This window comes from Candoia aspera, chromosome 8, assembly GCF_035149785.1.
Source record: "Candoia aspera isolate rCanAsp1 chromosome 8, rCanAsp1.hap2, whole genome shotgun sequence".
NCBI classification, from domain to species: domain Eukaryota; kingdom Metazoa; phylum Chordata; class Lepidosauria; order Squamata; family Boidae; genus Candoia; species Candoia aspera.
This window is the reverse complement of record NC_086160.1, coordinates 67,930,266-67,948,529: the sequence shown is the minus strand read 5'-3', so window position 1 is coordinate 67,948,529 and position 18,264 is coordinate 67,930,266. Positions and strand designations below refer to the sequence as shown.

The 18,264-nt window shown below is 39.3% G+C and overlaps 1 protein-coding gene across 1 annotated transcript in view; it reads right to left on the bottom strand.

Moving 5' to 3' along the window:
• Positions 1 to 8,265: 8,265 nt before the first annotated feature.
• Positions 8,266 to 18,264, bottom strand: part of ANTXR2 (ANTXR cell adhesion molecule 2) — a 134,204-nt gene continuing 124,205 nt past the window's right edge. Inside the window, exon 17 of the mRNA XM_063310767.1 lies at positions 8,266 to 9,407. Within this exon, the coding sequence (XP_063166837.1) occupies positions 9,369 to 9,407 (39 nt within the window). The 3' untranslated portion in view covers positions 8,266 to 9,368. The remainder of the gene's footprint in view (positions 9,408 to 18,264) is intronic.

Below are 18,264 nucleotides of genomic sequence, written 5' to 3'. Positions count from 1 at the left end.
TTGAAAACATTTCTTCATGCTCCATTTGGCCACTCAATGTCACCTGATCGTATCACTGTTAAATTCCAAGTCTGAACCTTCATTTTTCTTTGAAACGAATGGAATATGAAGCTAGATTCTTCCTCGATAATGAAACGATGATTGAAACCTGCTCATGAGTGAGAGGAGGGGAGATAACGTTGCCCTTAGAAACCCTCTTGAGCTGGCTTGAGGAGCTGCCACATTTAAATAATTTAGCAAGTCCCACATTTGTGGGAGATTGGAAATAAATAACTCATTCTTCTCTTTGAGGTGCTTTATGCATCATTTTGTAAAGTGAAGATATATTCTTGTAGCTGGTGATTGATTGATTGATTATGTGCCATCAAGTCAGTGTCAACTCTTAGCAACCACACAGATTTTCTCCCTCATGATCCCCAACTTGGTCCTTCAGGTCATCCAATGGTGCACTCATCGCCACTGTAACTGAGTCCATCCACTTTGCTGCTGGTCTTCTTCTCTTTCCTTCCACCTTTCCCAGCATCGTAGCCTTCTCCAGAGAGTTAGGTCTTCGCATAACATGTCCGAAGTAGGATAATTTGAGTCTGGTCATTAGTGCCTCAAGTGAGAATCCTGGGTTGATTTGTTTGATGAGGCTGAGCACAATTGATGTGGTTCTGGAGTTCATCTGTATAAATGTTTTCTAGAGAGATCATGCACAAAATGGATCTCATATTCACCTGCTACTCAATTATTTGAGTGCATTGGGTCCACCAAATTTGCAGATAGAGAAATTGGGTGAATGATTTCTTTCCCCAAATTTCTCCAGGGAAGGAAACATTCCCCAACTTCCCCTTAGCAACAACAGGAATACTGCTCCTGAAAAACGTCCCAAGAGTTCCTTCTGGATATCTTTCATTGAATGAATATGTGGGATGGCTGCAGACTGTCAAGATGATGGTGCAATGAAAGACATGGCATTCGCAAGCTTTCCTTGACCATATTATCACTAAAAATGCCATACTCCCACCCAAGGAAGAATTTTGAAAACAGTGTTGCCTTTTTACCAAATTGAATGGAATCTGGTAGGGAGAAAAAAAATCTTTTTTATTCTGCCTTTCCTCTGAGTGCTCAAGGCAGTACATTAAGGTCTCCCTTAATTTTATTTCCATAAGAACAAAGCATGAATTTTCAGCCATTGCTAGTTTCTTGTCCACTGAGCTGAGCATGAATGGAGATTTGTATGGGAAGACATGGGCTCTCTCAACTGAATTGCAGTCAAAGTCACAATCCATTTTACTTAGTGTTCCTCACAGCTGCCATGAAGTCTAGTGCAAAAGTAATTTATTGTGGACTTTCTTTATATATTAAAGTACAAGCAGCATGAATGATCCATACCATCTTTGTGAGGCTTTGGTATCTTAACAATGATGGTATCAAATATTAATTAGCTAATTTATTTACAGTCACTTGTATCCTGCCTTTTTTGCCCATTTAAGTGCTCTGAGAGCAGCGTAAAGAGTTTATTCTTTGCAATACCTTTGTCTTTCCATTGACTTTTGAAGTCTGGTATTCTGGAACTCCTGCCTTCTTCAAAGATGATACTTTGTGTGACATGATGCCATTTGGTTCCAAACCATAATGGGAAGTTAGAACCAAACCAGGGCCCTTTTATCACATCTAAAATTGATTCAGAGCAATTGGGCATCAACAGAATTCCAAGGAGAAAATCTGCCCTCATTTTAAAGGTAAATTTCCTCACATTGTGGCATATAAACTGAAGAATTAAAACCAAAATTTCTGCTGTCAACACAAGATCAGGCCTTCTAATTCCTTATACCAGCAAGCAATTCCCTTTCTCCTTGTTGTTTTGGTCAACAATGGTCCAGCAACCAGAGCTAAGGATGGAACTGGATAATTCAACCTCACAAATGGAATAATAGGGCTGTGCACACACTGAATATTATTTGGAAGTGGTTCAGGCCTTATGTGAGTGCAGCACTCTGTGCTGGACAGGTTCAGCTAATGTCATTGATTCATTAAAGTCAATGGACCTCTTAAACATTAAAGCACCTACACCTGCATTTTAAGGCTGCTTTAATAAATACCAGGGATATGCCATGCTCACCCAAGGTCCAAATTGCATTGTAACATATGTAGCACTAAAAAGTTAAATTAATTGAATTAAAAACTACTGGCACTTTTCAAAGGCTTGTATATGCTGCAGAAGTATTGTGGAAGGTATTTTTTGGGATATAAGGAAGACACCATCTGATTCAACACCATCTGATCCTCCCTATCTCCAAATAGGTCTCAAGTCTTTGGAGTTGACACAATAGTGCATCAACAAGAATATACAAAATTAGTCAACCAAAGAAGAAAGGCCGAGTTCTGGTGTCTCACAACAATGTCTTGTGTAGTGGCAATGAGGAAGACCATTGTATTTTGAGGAGTTTAAGTGACTTTTTTAAATTTCTCCTTCATATTAAGAAAATTATAGAAGTTGAGAGTTCATTCTGAGCTATGTTTAACCTGCTAGTTTTTCACTCTTGCTTGAAAGGTGGGGGAAGAAAACTCCAAGATTGTTTATGTTAGCACTAGCTTATCTGTATAGCTTCCCAGGCTCTTGGATCATGCCATAAACAGGTGCCCAGACCCTGGGAACTATCCGGTCAAGGTCCAATCCTGCAGTACTGGTGCCACAGAAACAGGGTCATGAGGTTTAAGGGCCAGACTCTGATAAAAACCTTAGGATTGTCTCTTGAGTTTGGAGCTTGGCCACCAGATACTGTGTGCAAAATTGCTTGGGAAGCTTCTGCACAGACTTGGGGCTGAGTACTCTGGAAACTGAGCCACCCTGTGGTATCTCTGCTATCATTATTAAGGGGCTCCTGACAACCGATGGGAGATTGGGTATCATCTTGCTTGGTATGCTATGATTTTTCTTTATGTTATGCTTTTTATGCTTCTGTTTAATCTGCCTAAACTGTGCTTCTGTTTAAATCTGTTTGCTTGAGTTAATAATAAAGCTTAAAATCTCTTTACTCACGGGTGTGCTTATTGTCTCTGGATCTAAAAGAACCAATTGTCTGGGCACCTGATCACTGCCTGGACACTTGACAGAACATCTTGTCACTGATTTAGCACAAGTGTATATGATAGGCTATAAGAACTTTCTCTAAAATGGCTAGGAAAGTATAGGGAGAGACTTAAACTTGAAATCAATGTGCCTTTGATAATATTTAACAAGGGTTGGATGATAACCATTATAAAATCCCAGTCTCTTATACTAGCTCATTATTTGCAATGTGCTAAATCAATTCTGCAAGAACATTCTTTTAAAGGCTTTGGAACAAATGCAATTTAATCTATTGCCAATATCAGGATTCTTTATCATCAATTTACACTGCAGAATGCCAATTACGTAAGGTACAACTAACATTAAAACAACATTCATCTGTCCTGCCTTCCTCTGTAAAGGAAATTAGAGCTAACCTTGGAGATAGGGAAGGCATGAATGAGCCATTAAAGGGGACCTTGCAGAAAAGATTATGCATTATTCTTATTGAGTTTAGTTTAAGATGGGACAGAAACCTGGAGAGGCTTTCAAGATTGATGTCAGCCCTCTGAGGTAGGCCAACTCAAAAACCATGCTTAGCAGGGATTACAGGAAAAAATTCTTCACTGAACTGAGAGCTTGCCCAAATTCATCTCTGTCCCACCTTCTACTAAACAAAATCACAGTGGGGTAATTCTTGGTTTCTTTCTCACATTTTCCCCTTTCTCAAGACTGAGTAATTCTTTTCTGCAAGTCCTGCCTTAACTGATTGTTCTCTCTCTCTCTCTCCCCAAGGTCAGCTCCAAGTTCCTTTACATTCTCACAGAGTACCTATAAACTATTCATATAAATGTGCATTATTTGTGGAAAGTTTTGGAATCAAACTAAGGGAGTCTCTGGGGAGGTGTTTAAAACATCAAGATGGTGGCCATCACTGCACATTTGAAGTGTTGCCTCTTTTAATGCATGTGACACACATAGAAAGGGACAGGTCTTTCCATGATTGTGGTAGCCATCTTGACTTTTTTGTTCGTCCTACAGAGGCTTTCACTCAACTGTATCAATGGTGAAGACTTCCTTTCACAATTTCATGTACACCTATTAGGAAAAATTAAATAAATAAACAAATAAACTGGTGCTCATCTCTCAACATATTAATCCAATTAAAAACTGGTGAATATTTAGGGGGCTTTGATAAACACTAATATTCTATATTTTGAATATGTAGGTTCAGAGGGAAAAGACAAGCAGACAAACAGTATTTTTAGGGAGAAAAAACATTTTTTCAGACAAGCAAATTTTTAGAAAGAAAAATATTTTTCATACATTTCATCAATGCTATGCAATGAGCACGTATGGGAAACTGATTGTGTTTCGTATATAATGACCAGGCTGGTTTTTATGGGTCCAGTAAGATTTAAATACAGAAAGTACTGACTCCGTTGTGATCATTATATTTACAATAGTAAAATGGGATTTTGTTTTTAAAACTTCACAATACGTAACTGTAATTCAGCACGTAATTTAAGGTTCAAAGGGGGAAAAGTGGCAGGTTAAAACTAGTATTTTGGGGCTCAGATTTGTGTGTGTGTGTGTGTGTGTGTGTGTATGAGAAACAACAATTCCATGTCTTTACATCTCTTATCACTTCCAGGATCCTAATATGTATGAGAAATGCAGGAGAAAGAAATGCATACAATTATTCCCCAAGGTGCGCCTTTGTGTTCTGTTTCTATGTGGCTGAAATTCTTTTCCAATCCAACACATTAAATCTTGATGATTCTGTATTATTTGAAAACTACAGGTGAAATGAAAACTCATTCAGCATTGGTATAAATACATAGCTTTAATTATTTTAATATATGTTATTAATTTAATAGTGCTTTGGTTATTTGTACTAAAGCTGGCTGGAGATGACTTTGGTAAACACAGCTGTCTGATTATTCAGCCAAGAACTTTTTAAAATAGATCCTGAATTATTTTTTCCCCCAGTCAAAAATGATATGAACAATCATTTACCTCAGGTTGTATTGTTTTAAATTATTTTTAAAGGTTGAATTAAATAATGAAATGTTGTACCCTGAGAAACCTTTGTTCTTCTCTAGAAAGGAATATAAACAATTAGAATAGAAATTCTTAAAGATGGAACTATATGGTCAATTTTATATATGTTTGAATACCAAAACTCATTAATGAATGCCTTTTTGTAAATAATTCTATTTTGAAAAATATATACGCAGAAATAGAATTGGTGCAACCCCTGCAATATACTTTTACAAAAGGAAGAAATTAAGTATCCCCCTTAACAAAATGTATTTGACTGTTTTCTAAACACTTGCCTTGAAATACTTTCAATATGCAATATGATTGAATTTCAAATACTGTATCAGAAGTTTTAAGGTCTTGATCCAAAACTGTAAGAAATGGATAGGAAATTGACGTAATTTGATGTTTACCATGTTCTTGGACAGTAAGAAATCACACAGATAAACAAAGTATTTGCTTGTGAAGAAATTGCATGTACCAAGTATTTTGTACACAAAACAGTATCTTATCATATTCTTCCCCAGCTGCAAAAGTCTGCAGGTCTGGTTTTAAAGTTATGAGTTCATCCCTTTGAGAGTTGCAGGAGATTGTGATGCCATATTGTTCTGTTATTGCCATTGCTAACCCTACATTTAATACACAATACAGTCAGACAAATTTACAGATTTAAGCATAAATCCCCTGAGTTAGCCTGTGGCATGCCTTCTTACCCTTCACAAAATGGTATGCCAAGGCAGCTTCAGTGGTGGCAACCAGCAGTTGGAGAAGACTATAAATCCATTTAAAAGATGCATCAGTCTTTAGGAACAGCAGCAGGAACACGCTTGTAGAACCTTAAGTCTTTATCTGAGTGAACTCACAATAGAGCTGGTGGTAGCGGTTCAGCCATGCTTGCAGTGGGAAAGATCATCTTAAGCCAAGACTAGGTAAGAATGTAAGAGCGGCTCTTCTGGAGCAAGGCCCATCTTAGTCCAGCATTTTCTTCCTCACAGCAGCCAACCAGATGCCTCTGGGGTGCTCCCAAGGACACAGGGACCTACCTTTCTCCCATCACTGTTCCCCTATTACTGTTATCCAAAGGAATGCTTCCCCAACCTTGGAGGTAACACTGAGTCTTCAAGACAAATAACCCTTGGTAGATCTCTCATTCATGAATTTATCCAAGCCCCTTTTAAAGCCATAGAAATTGAGAAGGGTAGAGAAACACTCTACCCTCTTCTCATAAGGTGTTAGAGCTCCCTGATCATTTTGGCTGCCACATTCTGCACTTTTCCCAGCTTTATTATATCCTTTTTGAAACTTTATAACCAGAACTGTACATCATGTTCCAGGTACAATTATATCACAGATTTGCATAGGTTCACTATAATGTTAATAGTTTTTTAGGACTTTCAGTTCCTTTGCTAATGATCTTTAGCATGGAATTTACCTTTTTCACAGCTGCCATACTCTGAGTTGACAGCTTAATCAAGCTATCCACTATGACCTCAAAATCTCTTTCCTGGTTAGTTACAGAGAGCCCTATTTCTGGTTTTCACCACAACCTTGACCAGTTCTTTGCTAAACCCCAACTCAAGACAATTTATGAACAAGTTAAAAAGCCCCAGTCTCAGCACAGATCTTTGAGGGACTCAATTTCTTAGTTCTGTTTACTGAGAAGGATGCCAATTAGTCTTTTGTTTTTGAGTATGGTAGCAATCCATAAAAGGACAGGCCTCTTACCTTACAACAGTTAAGTTTACTCAACAGCTTTTGATGTTGTCAAAGGCTTTTCGAAAATCCATGAATACATTGTCAACTGGGTCATCTCCATCCGGTGCCTGTTGACACCCTAAAAGCTGGGTGATGCAAGACCTACCCTTGCAGAGACCATGCTGACTTTCCTTCACCAATGCTTGTTCTTCTATAGGCTTATTCCCCCACATCAACTTGCCCAGACACTAAGCTTACCAGTCTATAATTTCACAGATCTTCCCTGGGTTCCTTTTCAAAAACAGATGCCAGATTGGTTACCTTCCAGCTCTTTGGCATTGCACCCAATTTTTACATTTGAATTCTCAAGTAGACACTGGTGATTCCTTAGACCAACTGGTCTAAGGCATAGTCTTCTAGGAGTATTGAAAAACATGGTTTCTTTTCTGTGGCCTAAGTAAGAATCTACCTCAACTATGTGGGGGAAGCTGAAGTCCCTCATGATTTAACAACTTCTCTTCCTGATTTCTTTCACTTTCCTCAACATTTGGACCAGCTGGGCAGCAGCATCTCCCTATATATGTACTGCACATGTGTGGCCAGACAGTGCCTCCCATAGTGATTGTGTGGAAAAACCTGGTCTTCCAATATTTTCTAGTACATTAGATTTTATACCCTCTTCGATCTAAAGAACAAGACCTCCTCCAGTATGCCCTTCCCTATCAGCAAGGGACTGCATTGTGGGGGAAGCCTTGTTCAGAAAGAGCTGCAAATTTGGTCATCGGCCAAGGGAATAATTTTATGTCCCTTGAGGTTTCAGTGAAAAGCAACAAAGGAGGGATAATTAGACCAAGACGCATCCCTTCGCTTTCTCCATCTTGCGCACAAGCATGCCCGCCCAACGTGAAATATTCCCCTTTCCCCTCAAACGTGATGGTTGTTGAACTTATTTTTAGTGTCATTTGATAAGCCTCCCTGCTTGCAGAGAGACATCCCACTGACCCAGCCACTGGTCATTGTCTATACCGGTTCCCATCAAAGTAGGCGCATTTTGTCAGGTTTCGCCTCGAATATCCATTTTGCATCTGAAGTACAGTATCGAAAGTGACTGGATCATTTGAGCCTTTTTCTTCAGCTGCTGCCTTCTTCCTCCCCCACAAAGCTTCCTTTCACGCTAACACTGTTTGGCATGGCCGATGTGACACGACACGCTTTTCTTTTTGGTGTGTGTGTATGTGTGTGTGTGTGTGTATATATATATTTATAAGGCATACTCTGTCAATTGTTTCCTGATGGCTGGCACACTACACATTTGCTGTAGAAATGGAGAGGGGAAAAAAAAGTATCTTGCCTTCTCCTGCTTTTCTCTTGGTCCCAGTGCTGAATCTCCACCAAAGCATGGTAGCCCCTCAAAACTGAATAATGTGCATACAGGGATAGGTCATTCAATGTCAAAAGGCATAAAAAAGATGAGCAAAACCTTCACAGGCTGCTGCTTGCTGTTGCCTTTAATTATATTAATTAAACTTTGAAATTCTCATGCAAAGAGAGTTGCTGGTTTGTGACGTTGAAGAGCCCTTGGAGATTTGGTGATGGTAAGGTGGAGGGGGGGAGAGAGAGAGAGAGAGAGAGAGAGGGAAGACCCTGAGATGTCAGCTTTGTGGTGACTGTTTTTTCCACCCTATTATAATAATGCATAAGCCCAGAATTACTACGTATGTTTACAAAGGACAATGTTTTTATGCGCTACTGAGCTCCAAGTGCAGAAAAGGGGAAGAAAAACAATTAGGCATAGTGCACAGCCCTTGATGCCTCAGCTCCCTCAATCTCCACTCAACATCTTGGTTACAGGCGGTCTTTCTGGAGAATAACGCTCTATTAATTTTTCTTCCTGTCTTGGGTGCATCATGTAAGAAAGGTGTCTTCAGGAACTAGAGGGCAAAGTTTTGCTTGCCACCAATACCTCCAGGCACCGTAACTACATTTTGTCGTACATGTGTACTGCGCAGCATCAAAGTGACAAGATTTTTAGTCAGAAGTTTCCCCGTAAGGCACAATCCAATGGGGTGGGAGCACGGGGGAAAGCGGACCGAGACTCAAAGATTTCCATGAGATGACACCACTGTAAGGCAATGAACTCCTTCCATTTTTTCAGCCCAGCAGGAATTTCACTCTGCTCCCTGCGGTAAATACATTCATATTTAAATAATAAGTTCCATCTTTGTGCCCATGAAACAAGACCACTCCAGGGAAGAGGCATATCAAGGCTCGAGTGCTAAAATTGCAAAAGCCAACATCATCAGTAACTTGTTCGTGATTTCCTGTGCTGGATTTGCTGTAAAACGCCAAGGTTCTTCATGTGGCCACTTGCAAAGTGAATAATACTGTAAGTAATATTGTATGAAGTAATAAGCTGAAAAGAAAATGGCAGGTGGAAGAGCTTAACGTGGCAGTGGATGACTTTTGCAGAACCAAAGAGCAAACTTCCAAGCTAGAAGATAGGAGTCATTCCGAGGATTTCTCTCTAAGTGCTTCACTGTCTTCATTTGGTTATAATAAAACATGTGATGGCTTTTCCTTCTTTTGCTTTCCTTTACGGAGACTGGACTCGGGAAAAGTTTATGCACCGGCCCTGCAAAGACAAAAAAGTAATGCAACGTTCAGCTTGTGGCACTGGAGAAGACATTTCTAAAAAGCCAGTAGGCTTCGATAACGGCATTCGCCCAAAGGGTGATTTGTACAGGAGGAAAGAGAATATGCTATTATTGGTAAGAGAAACCATTGGTAATCATCTTTTGGAGGACAGGAAATTTGAATAAATATGTAACATGCCACAGGAAAAAAAAGAATCAGTGAACAGCCTGGGACTATTTAAAGATGAACATATTTACCACACTACAGCTTTCATCTAGATATCCCATCAAATCAGTCAAAGTGCGTAGCTACCAGAAAAAAAAGGATTTTTTTATATTGACCCCCCCACCCGCACACCTGCAAAGCTCTTGCCTGGTGCAGGGCCATCAGGGAGGTGGAGGGCAAAAAAATCAAGATGGTGGCTGCAATCATGCGACTGAAGCCCTGTCCATTTTAATGTGAGCTACTCCTGGTCCGATGCCTTCTTTGTGACAAAGGAGAGCCTTTTTATTTTTCCACACATTTTAGGAAACTGTTCTAAAATTACCAAATAATGTTTTGCAGATAATTTGTAATTCACCTGAAATAACATCAAAAGCTACTGTTAATGTTACTGCTGATAATGGTGATATTACTTTATCATTCTTATGCTCTTGCTTTATTGTTTTATACTGATCTGTTTTGTATTATGTGTTCTTAACAGATTTAACCACTGCCCAATGAATATTGCTTACTGGGCAATCTAAAAACATAATAAATTAATAGATATAGACACCAATGCATGCATGAAACAAGACTATAGTCTATGAAAAATTATCTACCTTCCTCAACACTTCCTTCAGAAATGCTGGACTGCATCTCCCATCAACTCCAGCAACTCAGCCGTTGAAGGCTGATTTCAAAATCAAAGGCGATTAAGATGCAACACAGGCTGATTCATTTTTGCTGCAATAGAGTAGCCCATCTCTGCCTCTTGAAGAAAATTATCATGATGTGAATGTCGACGTATATGTGAAATTTAAGCTTCCATTTGTAAGGTAATTTCCTTAAAGGCTCACAGTCTGAGTCTCTGGCTTGGTATTTTAGAAGCCAAACAAAAAATAAATATAAGACCTGCTCATGTTTCCCAGTCAGTGGTGTTGAAAGTTATCAGTGGTATCCACAAGAGAGAGGGAGGATCAAAAAACTCAAGTTGGCAATTGTAATTGCGTAATCAAAGTCCCACCTCTTTTGTACGTTGACACTGCACACATGTACAAAGGGCTTAGATCATGCTGCTAAAACCACCATCTTTTTTGACCCCTCCTCTGAAGGCAACACTGTGATACAGGAAGGTTTAGCTATAATAACCAGAAGACCCCAATCCTCTATGACAGAAGTTGTCAAACTGTGAGGTCCTATGATCCCTTAAAATGATAAACAGATTCGTTCAATCCACCCATGAATAAAATTAATTATTTCATTGGGGTTAAGGTTGGGCACAACATAAATATGCACTTACTTTTAATGATTAAATTTTAATCTGTGTCTCACAGAAGTTCTGCACAACTGCCTGCTATGAGCTTGCAGAGCCAAAGGCATAGCCCAGAGGGAGTTTTGACAATAGTCCCATATGCCTGTACAGGCCCAATCAGGTTTTTTTAAAAACTGCACCACCACCATCCCACAACTCACAATTGGATAACTCCTACTTTATCAATTTGTCAAATGCATGGGCATCTCTGGTGAATAATGACATGATGACTTAATCATACAAATGCCATAATTTATGTATTTGTCTCAGACATCCTGATGCAAGTATGTAATTGCACGATTTGCATTATTGCATCATCACCCACCCATCATGTTGGCCTCACCAGTGTTTGTGGAGGACACTGCTGGCAAAATTCCCTTTTAAAGCCAAGCAGGTTAATAGTTACAATTATATCTTGTGTTAGCAGTAATTTCCTTGTCTCTGAATGACACAAATGCCATAAAGAAATAACTCAAGATACAGCACTTCTTTCCAGAGATTTTCTCTGGAATACACCAACATATTTAAGAATGGGACACTGCCCAATTTTCAATATTTTGGTTTAATATACTGGACTTGGCTACTGTCAATAAGTGATTGTTAGTGTTATTGAATTAACTGAAATCACTGTTTCTATCTATTTGATCCAATAAAAATATGCTGGACAATTTCTCTTTGTTTCTTACCCTATTGTATCTGATGAGCGAGCTACCCTTAATTGATAGCTTCAGAAGGTTTGCTATATTTGAATACAGTGGCTATTTAAAAAAAAATACAATATTTCCCATTGTATATCAGACAGTGATTCTAGTGTGCATTTTATCACGGTAAGCATAATGTGTAACGTTCTTTAAATGCATCTTCCATTAATATAATCATGATTTGCACCATCACCCAGCAGAAGGCCTTGATTAAAATCAAGGGGATGAGCAGATTGTTCTGCAGTGAGAGCCAGATTAAACATGTATCATGGGCTGAGGAAGCTTAGCTGATTTACATATATTAGTTGCATGCAATTAAGATAATTTGCACATGCATTGCAGGAACAATTGCTGCACTTTGTCTATGAGTGTTTTTGTAAATGAGAAATAGGTCCCTGAACTTTGGAAAACTGAGGTTGTTTTTCAGTTAATTAAAATACAAACCACCAAAATTAGTCATCCAATTTCCATTTTAGGAAAGGAAAGGAAAGGAAAGGAAAGGAAAGGAAAGGAAAGGAAAGGAAAGGAAAGGAAAGGAAAGGAAAGGAAAGCTAAGCTGAGGCTTTCCCTGGTAAATTCAAAATCATCATGGATCCCTCATCACACATAGCAACTCAAAAAAGGAAGTCCATGATCCTGCTCTATGGACACATAACCAACTACAGTCCCACTATAGATGTAAACCATAAACAACCCATAACAGCCAAGAATGGGGCAAACAAATATTTGATCCTCCAAATCTAAAGGCAGAAGGTTTTGACTGAATATTAGGGCTGCAGTGCCCTTGGGATTCAAAAAGGACAAGCCACTCTTGTCTCCCGAAACTCCTTCAATCCATCCTGTCTTTCCTTGGGATCATGTGACAACTGCAGAGGGCAGCCCTTGAAAATAATTGAGTAGAACAGTGCAGCATCAGCCACAAAAAAGGTGGTTTGGTCCTTCTGGAGATACAGGTCACTAAAGAATCCAGGAGAAGCTCCTAGACTTCGAGAGTCCATCCTGCATACCTCAGAGCAATCTATCTCTCTGATGTTCATAGCCAACCCCCCTAGTGTTTGATGGAAGTTTGCACATCAACTTTCAACCAAGCTCATAATGACTAATCAAAAAAGTTTGGTACCTGTTAAACTAGAAGTCACACCAGCTAAGCTAATCTGAAGCTTCATCCTGAGTAGTTTATAAAGGAAATTAAGTCAAGGACAACTGTAGATCCCCTCCCCGACACACCACGTTTTAAGGATTCTGACTTGAATGTTTGAAAGGCATGGAGATTGTTGGTGTTTACAGGTGAATGTTGACAAAGTCACAGTACAGTTACAGATGCTGCAGTGAATACTGATAGTCGTCCAGTTATGGTTGCCAGACTCCTCTCACATTTACCATAATAGTGGAGAAACTATATACTATTTATTTTCAAGCATTCATGAGATGTCACTGATGGTCCACATTGCTAGGCAAATGTAGATGGTCACCAAATCCTGTATAGAAAATGCATGGCTACTCTTACCTTTTTTGCAGTTAGAAAATGCCCACAATGATGTGCCTCCCCAAACACTGACTGCACTTCTGTTCAATGGCAAACCATAGTTTACTGTTACAATCACAAGCAACCTTGCATCTCTGACTCAGGCATGCCTGTTCTCCTCTTTTCCAAGAAACTCTTCTGATTCTTCGGCCAACTAGAGTTTGCCTTTGCGAGTGATCAGGACAAACTATGTTTTATTGAGAAGGCAGAATAAAAATTTAATCTTTCTTTTCAGTGATGAGCAAAGAAAGGAAGTAGCAGAATAAGCTTCTAATTCATAAAAAATGATTTATATCTTATAATGAGGTCAGAATACAATTATGAAGTCCATTCAGAAATGTTCACTGATGGCTTTCAATGGCTTACAAGTTATTGGGGCAGCAAGAAAGGTACAGAGAAGTCCACAGAGACTAACAGGACAGTAACAGTTAGTTTCAGCCAGCCGGTTTAAGTTGCACTATTAAGAACACTCACTACCTTATTCAGTGAGTTCCTTATGGGCAGGATGACAGGATATCAATTGAAATAATAAATATAAATAATATAATGTACTCTAACATAACATTTTAAGCTCATTTACACCCTGTCCAGCAATTCCTCTAAACCAAGTTTGGATTTCCAAGCCTGGACTTTGCAATAGGACTAACAAATATAGTCTGCAAAAAATCCAGATAGCCACTAGACAGCTGCAAAGCGTTAGTGCTTTCTGTATCTCTTTGCTCCTATCTAGTGGCCTTCCAGATGTTTGCACCCAAGATCTGTCAGTCCTAATCTCCAGAATCTCTGAATTCCTATTCTCAGTAGTCCTTGTTAGCTTAGCCAGTAAGGAAATTTAGTTCAGCAACATTTGGAGGGCCACAAATTCTCATAAATTCAAGCCCCTCATTTAAATCCCTGAAAATATGCAACGATGTCATATGATCTCATCCAGCAATCAGTGCATCTATCTGATCTACCTGGTAGGAGTTCTCAGTCCGGATAATTGCCCCCCACCCACACGCTTTCTTATAGTTTTTCATGCCAGAGACCTAAGAAACTCTACCTATTAAACAGTGCATGGAAAACACATATTTTATCCAGTTACCAAATTATCTTCAACATCTCTATGCCTTTTATCGCCCTCCTCTATCAAACCACCAGGCATGCAAACAGAAGGGTTAGAAGTTCAGCCTCAGCAATACGGTCTTTTCTGCTTTTACATTTTCAACTTCATCCTTACTTTCCATATTGACAGGCTTCTTGATGAGCAGCATTAAATCAAAACACACACAGATGAGGCAATCTTTTTTCTGAGCTGTGAGCCTGCTCAACAGAAAGCAGAATGTTGGAAAATGTACTGGAAGTGCTAATTAATTCTGAAGGTCGGGGCTGTTGTATCACCACTGATGTAACAGCAAGGAATCCATGCCAGCACAGTAAAGAACCATTTGCAACTGTAGGTAATAGAATATGACAAGAGGTGCACTTTGTAATGCATGGATGCAGAGGGCACATTAAAAATTACCCTATAAAGCTACAGCAACTTTTAGCATGGAAGGTGGTCTCTCTTCCCCAATCCCACTGCCCTCGATGCCAGTCCCAGGACTCAGGAGACCTAAAGAATGGCTCTAAAGTTCAGGTCATGGTGTCTGATTTAATTCTTGATGTTGTGTTGCTGGGGTGGGCCAAGAGACAATTTCATCCAGCCCTCTGTTTTGACTGGACAAGCAGCAAGGATTTGGAGCAGCACCAACTATAACTTGTGTTTGCAGCAGTGTCACTGGGCCTCGCTGAGACCCTAGAGCTGTGTTTCTCAACCTTGGCAACTTCAAGACAAGTAGACTCCAACTCCCAGAATTCCCCAGCCAGTCTTAAAGTTGCCAAGGTTGAGAAACACTGCCCTAGAGCAACTCTTAGAAGATAAAATGGGAGGCAGACGGAGCCCATGATTTGTTCGTCTGACATATGATCGTGATTGCCATGTCCATTGGGGCAATCATTTTCTGAGAGTTCTCATAACACAACCTCGATGTTTTAAATGTGCCGACTGGTCCCAGAAGATTGGAAAGACTTTGTGTAATTCCCCTTTATGTCCCCCTTCTGAGATAACCCCCTGACCAGGTGCTTTTGGTTCTGCAGTTACCAGAATTCATAGCCAACCTGGCTTGCAAGATAGTTATTGTGAAGATAAAAATCAGGGAAGAACTTGTGCTCCCAGGGAAGAACTTATGCCCTGAAGCAAGAAAAATTCAAGCACAAACATATTGTGCACTGGGATCAAATCTTTTTTAAAATGTATTTTTTTAGACCCTAATCCAAGATAAATCCAATAAATCAACTGTTCTTTAAATGTTTTGAGACTGCAACTGGGAGAATGTAACGTATTCATTAGATAGCATCTTTATTTCCTTGTTTTTTAACCACTTCTGTATTTGTTTTATTGTATTTATTTTAATTGTATTTTGTTAAATGCTTTATTTATGCTTTATTTATTTATGTATCAATGTACAGTAACTCATAAATATTTTATATAAACTAATACATTTCAAAAATGACTAAAACTGTCCAGGTCAGATTTCCTTCCTTGTCACTTAATCTCAGCCAAAAATCTAGAAGATTAGATTCTCTTCCCTGCCATATTATCACAATCAGACGATGTGGTGGTTTAATGTTACATCCATGCCCTTTGTACTCAATTAAACAATCAATACATCCAATTTGAATTCAGATGTATCATGCCTTGTAAATCATTGGGTCATAAACCTTAACAATACCAACATGTAGTTAGTATAAAATGGAACTAAATTAGTGTCTTAGGGCTATGGTAATTAAAATGTGAGTTATGCAAGCATCCCATGATACCCATGAAAGATCAGGGCAGCTTGGATGGACCACTTTCAGATGGCAAATCCTATTTTGTGGCTTAAGAAAGTGGATTTAAGGAACATTATCTCCTCAGTGTTAGAAGCCTGAAAAGAGGAGACCCATCACATACTTTATAACTTTACTTTGCTGTTCTATCTTCAAAAAGCCATGTATAGAAGCTTCTCTAGACATCAATAGTAAAACTGAGAAATGAAAACATATGCAACGATTGGTCTTTTTGCACTTAATCTGGCGTTCACAGGATCACCCTGAAGCCCTTTCAGAAGCAGATATAAACTGATAAAAGTAAAGCCATTGTGAGTACCGTGCCTAATGACACAAGAGGACAGAACAGAAAAAGAGGCCTTGAAAGTTACACATGGAATATCCTCTACAGAAAGACTCCTCTGATGTCTAACATTACTGCATCTGATGGCTGGTGAAGATTTGTTTAAATTGTCAGGCCCCTAGCAGCTGCTCAGAACCAAGAGAGCTAGCTTCTCAGTTTTATTAACCAGGTTTATTGAAGGAAAAAAGGAGGATTAGATTACAGAAATCTTGGCATCCAAATACATTTAGCACCCCAATTATCTTTAAATGTGTTAGAGCAGGGATCTTCTTGCTAACTGCCTGTTGATGCAGTGGGGAGATGACTACCCATTTTTTAAATATAATTTTTATTAAAGATTTTTTTTTTAAAAGGAAGATAAACATTAATACAAGGAGGGGACTACCCATTTTTGATAAAAGAGCAACATGCAGATAGTCCAAATTTGTAAGAGTTTGCAAATCACTATCCCTTTTCCCAGATGCTATCTAGTCCATTACTCTTATTTTTATTTTGCCAGGAAATTTTGGAGATGAAGAACGTAAGGAGAAGGATGAGAGATTAGTTTAAAGGCCATCTAATCCAAAACTCTGTTCTCAAACGGGTATTTAATGGATATCCAAGAGAAGGATAGTTCAACAGCCTTCTTCTGCTTACATTCTCCAGCAATTGACACAGAGAGGCATACCATCTCCCAAGCAATAAACAATATACCCTAAAGTGTCACTGCAAAAAGAGGAGGATGACACGTCTGATGGGCTACAAGGCAGTAGCTTAGGAGAAGCAGTTCCAGGCTCAGAATCTATAAAGCAAAGAGCCCAAGGCAGGAGAGACTGAAGTTTTAACAAGCCCAAGGGAACTCTGATGACTGTAGGATCGATTTCTAAATAACAAGTCTATTTGGAAGTATAGTCCTGCACACGAGAAAGAATTATTTCTGGACTGATTAACGGCTGGGAGATGAAGTCTTGATGTCTCCTTCCCCAAAATCTGGTTCTTTGAACTATTCAGTGTCACACCCAAGACTGGAGACAATATTGGGTCTGTTTATTGAATTAAACTATAAAATGGCTGGTTTGGGTTTAGTCTTTGTAAACCCCACCTCTCTGATTTACGAACCATGTTTTATGACTTGGCATGGTGTGGTACGGCTAGGAGCTCTGAAAGCTGCCGTCTCAACAAAGCACCGAGCAGAGACTGTTACAATACAGAGTAATTCAGTACATGCCTATGTATCTATATCTATTTATATGGGTATATATGATCATATTTCGACTTCAGATAATGTTATGTAACTAAAGGTAAGACCGACACTCCCACCATCCCACCAACTATGAGTCAGAATTCCATTGGTGCCTCAACAGTCAACCTACTACTGTTGCCAAGGTTTTGGTCCACACGGTACTTTGGGGAAATGCTATCAAGGCAGCATTTCTAACCAATAGAGTTGATCTTTTAACTGGACATATGGACGCATCCACCCTGTTAGCACAGAACACAAAACCCTGACTACATGCCCACCAGCAATTTCACCTTGCGAATGCCAGGCCCGCATGACCAGAGAGAGAGTTTACAGAACCTCAGCCAGGCTCTCCCATCACAGAAAGCTCAAGGAAAAACGAATAAATAAAGCCAGGCTTTTACAAATGACAGACTTTACACCTGCTGCACTCAAAATGCTCCATGGGGGATGAGATAAAGAAACCACATGTATCCACAGTTCATTAAATGGAGTACTGGAGTCATAAGGCTTCATTTGACCCAGAGGTGTAGGTCGGATTAATCGTTGCAAAAGCTAATGGAAATTCATTCTTTACAGGGTGGTGCAGACTTGATCCCTTTACCCTGTACATTTCTTACGTTCATTTAAGGGAGCTTGCCAGCTCTCCATATATTAAATTTGCATTCAGCAGCCGCAGCCACAGTGCTAATAGAGTTCCAGTA